The 12,446-nt window shown below is 27.2% G+C and overlaps 2 protein-coding genes, 1 long non-coding RNA gene and 1 other non-coding gene across 4 annotated transcripts; 2 read left to right on the top strand and 2 right to left on the bottom strand.

The window, feature by feature from the left end:
* Positions 1-205: 205 nt before the first annotated feature.
* LOC114124048 (52 kDa repressor of the inhibitor of the protein kinase-like) lies at positions 206-2,854 on the bottom strand. The gene is made up of 5 exons (XM_050207241.1): positions 2,590-2,854; positions 1,676-2,520; positions 1,401-1,578; positions 1,186-1,330; positions 206-913 (listed from the first exon to the last, which is right to left on the bottom strand). The coding sequence occupies exons 1-5, from the start codon at positions 2,852-2,854 to the stop codon at positions 763-765; spliced, it is 1,584 nt and encodes a 527-aa protein (XP_050063198.1). The 3' UTR covers positions 206-762.
* A 3,684-nt stretch (positions 2,855-6,538) lies between these two features.
* Trnad-guc (transfer RNA aspartic acid (anticodon GUC)) lies at positions 6,539-6,610 on the bottom strand. Its single transcript has one exon. It is a non-coding gene; the product is annotated as a tRNA-Asp (tRNA).
* Positions 6,611-9,408: 2,798 nt separating this feature from the next.
* On the top strand, positions 9,409-10,696 carry LOC126552712 (myeloperoxidase-like). Its single transcript, XM_050207463.1, has 4 exons — positions 9,409-9,648; positions 9,736-9,931; positions 10,280-10,445; positions 10,561-10,696. The coding sequence occupies exons 1-4, from the start codon at positions 9,547-9,549 to the stop codon at positions 10,604-10,606; spliced, it is 510 nt and encodes a 169-aa protein (XP_050063420.1). The 5' UTR covers positions 9,409-9,546; the 3' UTR covers positions 10,607-10,696.
* A 448-nt stretch (positions 10,697-11,144) lies between these two features.
* LOC126551880 (uncharacterized) lies at positions 11,145-12,145 on the top strand. Its single transcript, XR_007605765.1, has 2 exons — positions 11,145-11,574; positions 11,645-12,145. It is a non-coding gene; the product is annotated as an uncharacterized LOC126551880 (long non-coding RNA).
* The last annotated feature ends 301 nt before the right edge of the window (positions 12,146-12,446 follow it).

Here is a 12,446-nt window from a genome sequence, read left to right as displayed (position 1 = left end):
CATATTATTACGATAGAATTATTCTGAGGTATTACCTTAGATCATATATTAATCAAATTATGTGTATGCCATCTACTTCAGCATCTATTCAAACAATAATTCAAACTGAACCATTGATTTATGGTATGTATTAATAATTATTTCACAATTATTGATTAAAAACATATTCATATGAATTTTCAATTTTTTATTAGAAACGCCTAAACATAAGCGAAAAAGAAAGTGTTTTGTTGGAGATATTAAAACTCCAGATCTATTAACTCCAAGAAAATCAAAATGTCACTTTAAAAAAGCTAAGCTTCAAATATTGGTTCAACAAAAAAAAATTTAAAATTTAAACCAAACTGTTAGAAGACTAAGAAATAAATTATCATCCCTAGAAGCTCTATTCAAGCACTTGAAAAATAATAATTTAATTACTGAAAATGCACATGATGAAATCTTGGTACTTAGTGTTTTACAGCCTTTATAATATTATTTCATGTTTTTTATGAGACTAATTGTTTTTTTAACAAAGTACCTGTCTAAGATATGTAGATTAGATCAGTGGCGTATTTGAGATAATTTTTCAGGGGGGGCAAAATACAAAAGTCAAAAATCTCTCACTGTTACAATTTAAGGAAATTTTAATGCAATAGGTACTTTATTCGTTGTTAGACATGATTCTTACTTGTATACAGTTATAATCCTAAAAACAATATAATAATATAAAATAATAAACAGTCAATAGGTACTAAAATAGTTCAATTAGTAAAAAAATAATTATATTATTAAGTCAATATTTCTTTTTTTTGTGGCAGCAAACATATCAATAACTTCATCTATTTTTATGTCCCTGTTCCTGTGTATATTTAGTAAAGCCAATCCAACTAAACGATCTTGCCCCATGTTTGACCGCAACCAAGTTTTTAACCTAAGTTGAAAAAGCAAAGCATAACAAAATAATAAAATTATCATGCATAAGCAAATAAGCAAATCACTATTTGGACATGGTATAAAATTGGCCAGTTATAGCAGATAAGAAAATTACTATGAAGAATTAATTCAAATTATACTTAAAAATTATCAGTGATATGCGGTAAAGCTAATAAAAGTGATTAAACTCATTAGTATAATACAATATTACAATAAATGTAAATGTTGTGTTATATTAGTTTAAATTTAATGAAAAAAGTATGATCAAACCTTCTTAGTGTCGAAAAACTACGTTCAGCAGAGGCAACAGTAATAGGCAAGCAAGCAATTATATATAACATTTTTTTAATATTTGGGTACAGTATACCACTACATTGGTCAATAGCTGTTAATGCATCTTTTATTACTTCTCCACCTGAAACACAATTAAAGCTTATAATTTCATAATATAATTATTTCATAGTAAATTATTATTACATAATTACTTTCATTTTTTATTGTTTTCCACTTTTCTTTCCATAGTTGTATTTCTGATTTTAATTGTGATTCTTCCAATAGTTCTAATAAATCATCATCAAATTTATAACCATTTTTCATAATTGATACTATTGAGTCAATCTTTTCATCATTTACATCTACAATAAATTTTGGTATAAGTTGACTCTTGACTCAAAATTGTTATTGTCTGGTTTTGTTTACTTAAAAACCGTAACTTTAAATCTTCTAATAAATTTTCCACCAATGGTATAAATAGAGACACCCTATAAAAATCTTCAGTATTTTCAGATGGGTGATTAGAACGTTGAGTTTGACGTTTAGATAACCTTGGAGTTTTTACTTCAATTTCAAAGTTTTTCATTAATGAACAGATCTCTTCAAAAATTTGCTTAAATACTGTATCACAATTTGTACGCATATTTTCCAAAATAGTTACTACATTTTTAATACATTCAAATGCAGCTAATACATCATTGTCAATGCCTTGAAGTATTCTACTTATAGGAGCTGTTACACTTAATATGTTAGATAGGGCATTAATTGAAATTATAAATTCACATGTACACATAGCTGTTAAAAGAGTTTTGGCTTTAGATGATGAATCTAATTCATTCCATTCTGATATATTGGTCAAGGCTTCTATAATGTCAGACATTGAACATTTAAAAATTGCTATGCTATCATGGCGGTCCGTCCATCTCGTTTCACATAGACTTTTTAAGTGAGGCTTTCCATTTAAAACTGATTTTAGAACAAAGTTTCTTTTTGCAGACATATTAAAAAATGAAACAATTTCTTTTACAAGACCAACACTATTTCTTATACTTTGAACTGTTGATGATTTAGAAATGGCTAAATTTAATGCATGATTAGCACAAGAACAACGTGCAGCATTTTTAGCAACTGATTGTATTGTTTTAATAGCTCCTTTGATAGAAGATACCATTACAGAACATCCATCTGTACCTACTCCAACACAGTATTGAGGGTCTAAAGAAAAATGTTTCAATACCTTAAGAACAGTATTGCCCAAAATTTCACCAGTTAATTTTGGTTCTATGACAGTCTTAGGAGTAGTATCTTGGATGTTATGTTCATTAGAATCAACTGTTTTATTTTTACCATACATATATGTATGACAATCAATAAATGCAATAAAGTTTTCTTGAATTACACCTTTCTTAACATACCTCAAAATAAGACTCATTTGAGAAACATGACTCATATCAGTAGTTTCGTCAAATAAAATACTGTAATATTTTGATTCTTTTACTTCATGTAAAATTTGTTGGGTTATTATTTGTTTACAACAATCTATTAATTCATTTTGGACTACAGGGCTAATATATGTTGCTTTTGAATGAGTAGTTGTTAAATGATTTTCTAAAGTAGAATCACCACCAAGTATTCTATATTTTAGAAGTTCACGAAAATTGCCCATGTTAACAGAGGAAACACTATCATCTAAAATATTACCTTCTTCACGATATGATATAATATTATAATAATGAAATTTAACTTTTTATAATAGCTTAGTGCTAACGTATTTTGCGTAAAAAAAAGTTTCGGGGGGGGCAAATGCCCCTGTTGCCCCCCCCCCTCAAATACGCCACTGGATTAGATAGATGTTATAATTTAACATTTGCGAATTGTATCTTGTATCTATAATAGATACTTTTTTGTGTATGTTGTATATGTTGTATCTTATTTTGTTTTTTTTTTTGTTTTTAAACTAATTGTATTTTAACAAAGCTAAGTATTCAACTATTTAAATATTTTTTATGAGACTAATTGTTTTTTTTAACAAAGTACGTATTTAATATGTGTAGATAAGATACATTTGTATCTTTTTAAATTTGCTAATTGTATCTTGTATCTAAAATAGATACTTTTTTGTGTATGTTGTATATGTTGTATATGTTGTATATGTTGTATCTTATTTTGTTTTTTTTTTTGTTTTCAGACTAATTGTATTTTAACAAAACTAAGTGTTCTACTCTATAAATGTTTTTAATATATATGGTTTAATATTTATTATTCATGATCATACTTGTTTGCTTGATTTACTTAATTTTGAATTTCAGAATAAATTAGCTGACCCAATTAAAGAAACAATAAATAGAAACCTTAAATCACGTAACACCAAATATTCGCCAGCTCTTCGTTCCTTCGCACTAACTTTACAATTTTATTCATCCAAAGCATATTTATTTGTTAGAAAAACGTTCAAGAATCTTTTGCCTCACCCTAATATTTTAAAGAAATGGTATTCGGTTATAGACGGTGAGCCTGGCTTTACTAAAGAAGCATTTCAAAGTATAACTCAACGGGTAAGTGAATCTGTTAATCCAGTGATATGTAACATTGTGATTGATGAAATGTCAATTAGAAAACAAATTACTTATCTTAATGGAAAATTTTATGGAGGTGTTGACTTGGGAACTACTCAAGAACAAGTTGATAATATACAAGAAGCTACAAATGCACTTGTTTTTCTTGCAGTATGTATAAATGGTCATTGGAAAGTACCATTAGGCTACTTCCTAATCAACAGTTTTTCAGGAAGTGAAAGAGCTAATTTATTAAAGAAATGCCTTGAAATATTTTTTGAAACTGGAGCAAAATGCTATTCTATTACATTTAATGGAGCGCCATGTAACATCTCTATGTGCAAAATTTTAGGTGCTAATTTTGATTATTTTTCATCAGAATTCAAGCCATGGATATCAGTTCCAGAATTTCCTGGTTCTAAAAATGAAAAGATTATTTATATATTTTGGGATGCTGTACACATGTTAAAATTAGTCAGAAATACTCTAGGTGAAAAAAAGGTAATAATTAACCCTGTTGGTGAACAAATTAAATGGCATCATATAGAAATGTTACAAAGTATACAAGAAACTAAAGGATTACACGCCGCAAACAAACTAAAAAAAAATCATATTAATTATTTTGAAAACAAGATGAGTGTAAGGCTAGCAGTTCAAACATTAAGTTCAAGTGTTAGTTCCAGTTTATTATTTTGTGAACAACTAAATTTGATACCAAACGCAAAACCTACTGCTGATTTTTGTAAAATATTCAATGATGTTTTTGATGTCTGTAATTGCAGGAATAAATTGGCAAAAGGAGACTATTCTTTTCCAGTAAATGAAAAGAATTTACAGCGAATAATAGACTTACTTGATCAGTTTAAAAGTTATGTTGAAGGTTTGAGGTACCAAAAAAACTTAGACACTGATGAAGAGTTATTACTTAAAAGTCAAAGAAAAACAGGTTTTTTGGGTTTAATAATTTGTCTTGAAAATTTAATAAATGTTTATAGAGCTGTTGAAAAGGATGGAATGTCATTTTTACTCAGCTACAAATTGAGCCAAGATCACTTGGAGGTATTTTTTCGTGCTCTTAGAAGTAGAGGTGGTTTTAATAATAACCCAAATGCTGTACAATTCAGGACTGCTTATAAGAGATTACTTGTGAGACATGAAATCAGTGGATCAATGTATGGAAATTGTACCCAGTTAGACACATCTTGTATTTTATTTGTTGGAGCTAATAAAAGAAAAGATGCTAATGCTATTTGTAATAATGATACATTAAATAATGGAGAAGAAAATAATATATTTAATAATATTGATCATGATTATGATTATCGAATGCCTAGTTTGGAAGACTACATAATAGATGTTGTAAAATACACTAGTGGTTTCATTGTTCGAAAAATTCGAAAGAAAAAATATTTATGTGATATATGTGATTCGTGTTTAGTAGAGGAACAAAATCAAGATACTTCGATACTTCTTAAATTAAAAACTCGAGGAAAATTGATAAATGTGTCGTCAGATGTTCATAAAGTGTGTTTAGCAACTGAATATGTTATAAGAATAAACTCAGATGATATTTAAAAAAAAAAAATATAAAACACATATTATCAGTAAAAAGTATGATTGAAGTAAGCCAAGATTCCACAATATTTAACTCTACTCCTATGAAAGATCACCTATTCAATCAAGATGTATTTGACAACCATCGTAGTCAATTGTTACTGCTTATTATTGATTATTATATAACATTAAGACTTCATCATTTTGGAAAAATGCATACACTTTCAATAACTGGAAAAAATGTTAGAAGAAATTATACAAAATTAATTTTATTTAAAAACCAATAGACAGTATTTAATAATTTTTATGTTTTATTTTTATTAGTAAATACATATTATGTGTAACGTGTCTAATTTATTTTAAATATATTATCACAGTAGTCGGTATTTAATTTTTATTTTGAAACACGCGCGATGTTTTAAATATCAATTATCAATCAGCGGTCAGCAACTAAATATGCGACGGTTTGCTTCACGCATGCGCACATCATACATCTATGTCAGAGACTTGTCGCTTATATGTGCTTCAATATATCGGGAAATGGCTCCATCCATAGTATATGATCTAAGGGTATTACAAACAAAGAATTAGGTATAATCACATATCCGTCATCTGTGGGTTTATATATATTAAATTTTAGAAATGTTTTACGTAAAAATTCCCGTTTTCCGTCACTATTTGGTAGTTTTTCCCGATTCTTTTGAAAATTACTGGGAATTTCTTACTTTTAATTTCTATAATGCACCAGAGATATTCACTTTGCCATCGGAATCATTATTTCGACAAGTTATGGTGTACGCAGACGACAAACACAAAAAAACACACACATCATTGTAAAATCAATCACTCCGTTCAGAATCTAAAACATTGTTTAATTGTTCAATAGTATTTAAACGTACTTATATACCTATATAGTACATTTGTATAAAATATTTACTATAAATAATAATATAATATAATAACAAAGTTTCAAACATTTACTTTTATCACCGACTCAAGATATTAAAAACTTCAAAACTCAATTATCTCGAAATCGTAAATTTTTTAGTTACCTATTTCACTGATGTACCCCAATGCGAAATTTTTAATTGTACCTGGCGCTGTTTATTGTTATACAAATAAAAAATATGTTTTAGAATTAAATATGTATAATATTACCAGTTTTATAGTATACAAATTAAAACATTTCCTAAAGTCATAGATAGAAAAAAATTCAAGATGAAAAAATGCAAAAAATTTTCCTCCCCGGCGGGGAATCGAACCCTGGTCTCCCGCGTGACAGGCGGGGATACTTACCACTATACTACCGAGGACTATGCTGAACTAATTAAAATTACCTATATGTCTGTTTGTTAGATTTTTTATCCACATTAACCCTAAAAAAGGTATTAGGTACCTAATCATTATGTACTATGTAGGTATAGTCGTATAAATACTTCATAATACTACTGTAGTATGATATAATTATTTCCAAAAATGTGGCATTTACTATCTATATTACATACTATTCATTATAATACAAACAAGTTGTTTTAGGTATTGAAAAATTTTGGTAGGTAAGATAAAAACACCGATATACTTAATAGAATTCTTTAACTCTTAAATTGAAATCTGAATTTGTTCGATTTACTTGTCGTTTAGTTATGCTTTTGATACTCTTAGGTTCTTATCTATAATTACTGTAGGTAATTTACTATTAAACTAATATGAACATAATTTTGCACTATTTGTACTACCTGTAATGCTTCAAACTGCTTTTCCATATTAAATTTATTATAATTATATTTTAAGTATTATATTTAATGGTTTTATTATTTTTAGACCAGTTTTAATTTTATTTTGAACTTATAAATAACAATAATAAGAGCACTAATAGGTGGTTCTAATACTATAGGTTAGTATAATGTAAACTAAAGGATTTTTCATAAATTAAAATTGTTATTCTTATGTCAAGCTCAGGTTTCTTTATGAAAAAATTTCCGTATAGTTATGATTTGTTGCTGGTTTCCTTTTATATTCTTAACGAAGTGATAAATGTATTGATCTACAATGATGCGCGTGTTTATTTCGCGCGTGTGTGTGTGTGTGTACACTGTACAGCAACACTGCAACAGCATAACTTGTCGAAATAATTCTTCAATTTCAAACTTCGGAGATGGTTTCCGATGGCAAAGTGAAATCCTTGGTGCATTATAGAGGTCAAAAGTAAACATTTTCCAACTGTTTTCAAAAAAGTCGAAAAAAAACAAAAAAAAAGTGACGGAAAAACGGCGGACTTTATATGCAAAACTAGTTTTCGACCAAATCGATTTTTTTATATGACTGTATTGTAACTAACTAATCACTGTAAATACTTGAAATTTTCACCAAATATGTTTATATTAGTGTTACTATATAGTATATAGTATATACAGTTAAATTTTCAAAATGTTTGAAAGTTTTTTGAGTTATTCATAGACGACTGATATTCAAATAAATAACATTTTTAACTTAGATAGGTATACAATTAACTACATGGCCTGGTAGGAGGAAAATAAATTTAATATTTTAACTTAACTAAACATTTTCAACTAATTAATATTAACTTTTGTGTGTAGGAGAGCTATGAAAATATTTAAAGAGGAGGATTATACTAATAATATATCATTGAATATGAAAAATGATTCCGAGTGGAAATGATCTATTAACCTACACTACATTAAGTATACTTCATGATATGTTTTGTCATATCAACTACTCTTACTATTCAATTAATTAATTTAATTATTAGGTAATAAAATAATAGATTTATTTAATTTTTTATCCGTAAACACTTATTAAAAAAAAGCATTGTGTACTTAAACTTTAAAGTATAATAATAGGTAGGTACACATCAAAGTGCTTGTGCTATGTTCTCATGAATGTTTTAAAATTATAACAAAATAATGAATATTGTTACTCATAATTTAAGTATAAAATTTCGTCCAAATATAGCGTAGTATTTGGTTTCAATATGAAATATTTATGAAGAACTTTGCATTACATTTTCAAGTTTTGGTTTTTTTTTTTAATTTTTTTATTATTAGTTAAAATATATTTTACAAATATATTTCAAATATTTTTATATGGCCATTAGAATAATTTATGTGGGATCTTATTTTTCATGTCAAAGCTATTTGGCTAAACGATAAAAATACCACATAAATTATCTAATCTATAATAATCTATAATATATTGTTGTATTAGGATTTAACGAACTTCAATAATTATTAAGCAATAATAAAACAAAACATTTAAATAGGTTAAGATAACAATTGTGAAATATGGTGTTGATAAACTTTTATATTTTAGCTAGCATAAGTAATCTAGTAATCAAAACATAGTAGTAAGAAATGTAAATAAAAATTGTTATTAATCGGGTTAAAATAATAATTACGTAAGCTAAAGTGTATGAATTGTAAATTTAGTATATAAGAAATATGGTTAAGGCAGCAAAGGGGTCAGTGGTGGTGATCGTGTGACTCGATCACCACCGAACGTCGTGTTCAAATAAAGTACTTTGCGTTATTTTGTGTTTAACTTTATTTTGGTATACGTCCGAGTAATCGGAGTATACGACAATATATAGGTAAAATTCAGGGTTTTCACACAAAAACAGCTTTTCATATTTATACCATAAAGGCTATTTTATTAAATTAAAAATAATTGTGTACAAAAAATAAAAATATTATTTTATTTTATTTTCAAAAGCATTTACTTTTTATTTTACATAAATGTATAAATAAAGGCTAATGAGAAACATTTTTTAACTTAATACTTAATTTTACATAATACAAACGTACAACATACCAAAATTACATTCAGCAGAATATATTTTGTATAGATTTAGCACTAAAATTAGAGTAAATTATTATTGTTATAAATTATAAATTATTATTATTAAGTGAATTCTATTGGTATATTAATTACAATGTAAGTATAACTTAATAAAATATTACAATTTTAAAATGTACATAACTTTCTTGATATTTGAAATTTGAATACCAATAAAAGATAATAATTATGCTACGAGATGCCAGTGGGTAGTATCTTTTTTTTTAATTTTTTATAGTAGATAAATTGAATGGCTCTGTGCAATAACCAGATAGCTTCATTTTTTACAAAAATCAGTTTTTCACGGAGTATTATTCATTGTACTATCATGACTAAATATTTTAATGTTAAATATTGATATTTTCAGACCTCTAATTGGTATCAAGTCAAAATCGAAATGGTAAAAATAAAGAAATGTGGTGCTCTTTGTATCCGTTATACTGTGTATATTAATTGTCATATATATGTTTTATTTTTAATATTCAATAAACCGACAATGGTAAGTATATATATTTTTTTAAATATAAAATCAACCATCGGTTAAATAGCTTATAATAATAATTTGAAATTACTTTTCATATTTTAGAAAACATCTACTTTAAAATTAAATAGTATGGCGACAATCAACAATGATTATTTTGAGAAATGTGCACCACGGATAACGTGTGATCCAAACGCAAAATACAGGACAATCAATGGGTCGTGTAATAATTTACAAAATCCTAGCTGGGGCGAAGCATTAACTCCTTTTTATAGATATATGAATCCGATGTTTAGCGATGGTAATTTAAAAAATGTTTGATTTTTAATAACTATGTACATTGTACATTATAACCGATAAAACAAAACAACTAATGAAATTTAATTTTATGTATAAAAAATATATTGGGCAATTATTAATTCAACATTCAGTGGCGTATTTACGAGGGGGGGATATGGGGGATAGATCCCCCCTTGGTATTTTTTTTAATAGTAAGTTTAATAACGTTGGTAAGTATACCCCCCACAGTCGAGGAAATTATGTTTTCCAACTTATATCCCCCCCTGGACAAAATCCTAAATACGCCACTGTCAACATTAATTACATTTTTATACATTATATAAACTTCATCTTAATATTATGATTTTAGGGATCTCAGATTTTCTGCTACAATCGGATGGAAGTCCATTACCAAATGCTCGAAACCTTATTTTAAGGATATTCAAAGACACGCGAGTAGGACTCGTGGTCATGAAAACAATGAACTCTTGGTACCATGGGCCCAATTTATCACCCACGATGTGGCTTATTCTCCAGTTCGTAGTATCAATTCATCTTTCCCCGATAAAATTATTAACACTAGAATTTACGAACAAATCAAACATATTTTCGACGTTTTAACCACGCTTGTGTGTATATTATTTTATACAGCTGCCCTAGAACATTGCCACGACAAGAATCCACCAGTAGAATGTGAGGCGACCATTCCAAATCTCCAGACGATCCAGACGAAGAAATTTGTATGTTTCACAGTTGGGCTTAAGTTTCATAAATCGTCTAAATAATATTATTTATAGTAAATATTTTATACATTTATACTATATAGGTTATAGGTATATAAGTACGTTTAAATACTATTAAACAATTAAACAATTAAACAATGTTTTAGATTCTGATAACGGAGTAATTGATTTTACAATGATGTGTGTGTGTTTTTTTGTGTCTGTCGTCTGCGTACACCATAACTTGTCGAAATAATGATTCCGATGGCAAAGTGAATATCTTTGGTGCATTATAGAAATTAAAAGTAAAAAATTTCCAGTAATTTTCAAAAGAATTGGGAAAAACTACCAAATAGTGACGAAAAACGGGAATTTTTACGTAAAACATTTCAAAAACTTTATATAAACCCACAGATGACGGATCTGTGATTACACCTAAATCTTTGTTTGTAATAAATCAGAATAATTCTATCGTAATATGTTATCAAATAGTGATAAACTGATGACTGATAATGATAACAACGGGTATATTATGTTAATAATTTAAATAAAAAACCGACACGGCAACACTAAAAACAAATGCAACAAAAAAAATTATATTCTAAGATTCATCAGACAGTACCTGATCGCCTACAATATATTTCAAAACATATAAATATATCAATACAATTCATCAGTCAAAATTATGAACACCGTATGAGCAACCGAGAAAAGGTAAGGTAGTGCTAGTGAAGTACAGGTAAAATAAATAAATGGTAAGAATATTACAAAATATTTTTATTATTTTGTAAGTTTTCGATAAATGATATTCTATTGCCGTCATTGATTATAGCTCAGGCTATAGTACATTGCTCTTATGATATAAGCGGACACGAATAATAATATACAGAAATACGGGACTAGACTATTTTTAATTTAACAACCCTACTGTTAAAGAATATAGGTAATATGATCAACAATTAAATAAAACAAAGGTACATAAGTGAACTCAAATTAATCATATTTAATTTCAGATATAAAAGAGGAACAGCTGGGCGATTCCAGTAAAATCCATAACAGCAAAGCGGTAATCTATCAATTATGAGCAAACTTAATCACACAGATTTCAATCTGAAGCCATAAGTTAACGTAAAATTGAATGAACAATAAGGGACTAAACTACTTTTAATAACTTGTTGAGACATAAGGGAACAAAAAATAATCGTATTCCATTTCAGATTGACTAGATAAACGGCTGGAAAATTTCAGCAAAGTAGATACAGGGGAAAAAAACACATCTAGCAGCAATAATCAGCATATACACATAACAAAAAACAAGAAAATCAAAAGTGGAAAACAGGATCAAGACGACCAGCAGAAGATTAATTTCATTTGATAGAAAACCTGTAACATTTGCACTACTTTCAATATACACAGTTGAAACTAAAATCAATAGAACCCTTTTTAAATATACAGTAACTATAATAATACTTATTGAATAAAATGATAAAAATAATATAAAAAAAAAAATAAAATCATATTATCACTTTTTATATGTATGAAAATATGACAAATTAACTTTAAATGTGCTCATAAAATAATTAAGTTTTCACTTTAATCAGATAAAACTATAACCGTTGGAATCATTTTAAAATTTTAAGTAACTATAATACTACTTATTGAGTAAAATGAATGTATTAAATTTAAAAAAACAAATAAAATGTTATTATCAACTTTTATTACGTGTAAATATGACAATTTTACTTTTAATTTTCTAATAAAAATTTAAGTATTTATTTTACACACTTGAAACCTAAACCATTAGAATCATTTTTA

The sequence above is a fragment of the Aphis gossypii genome, chromosome X, assembly GCF_020184175.1.
Source record: "Aphis gossypii isolate Hap1 chromosome X, ASM2018417v2, whole genome shotgun sequence".
Lineage (NCBI taxonomy): Eukaryota > Metazoa > Arthropoda > Insecta > Hemiptera > Aphididae > Aphis > Aphis gossypii.
The sequence above is the reverse complement of the archived record's forward strand: the minus strand, read 5'-3'. Positions and strand labels throughout refer to the sequence as shown.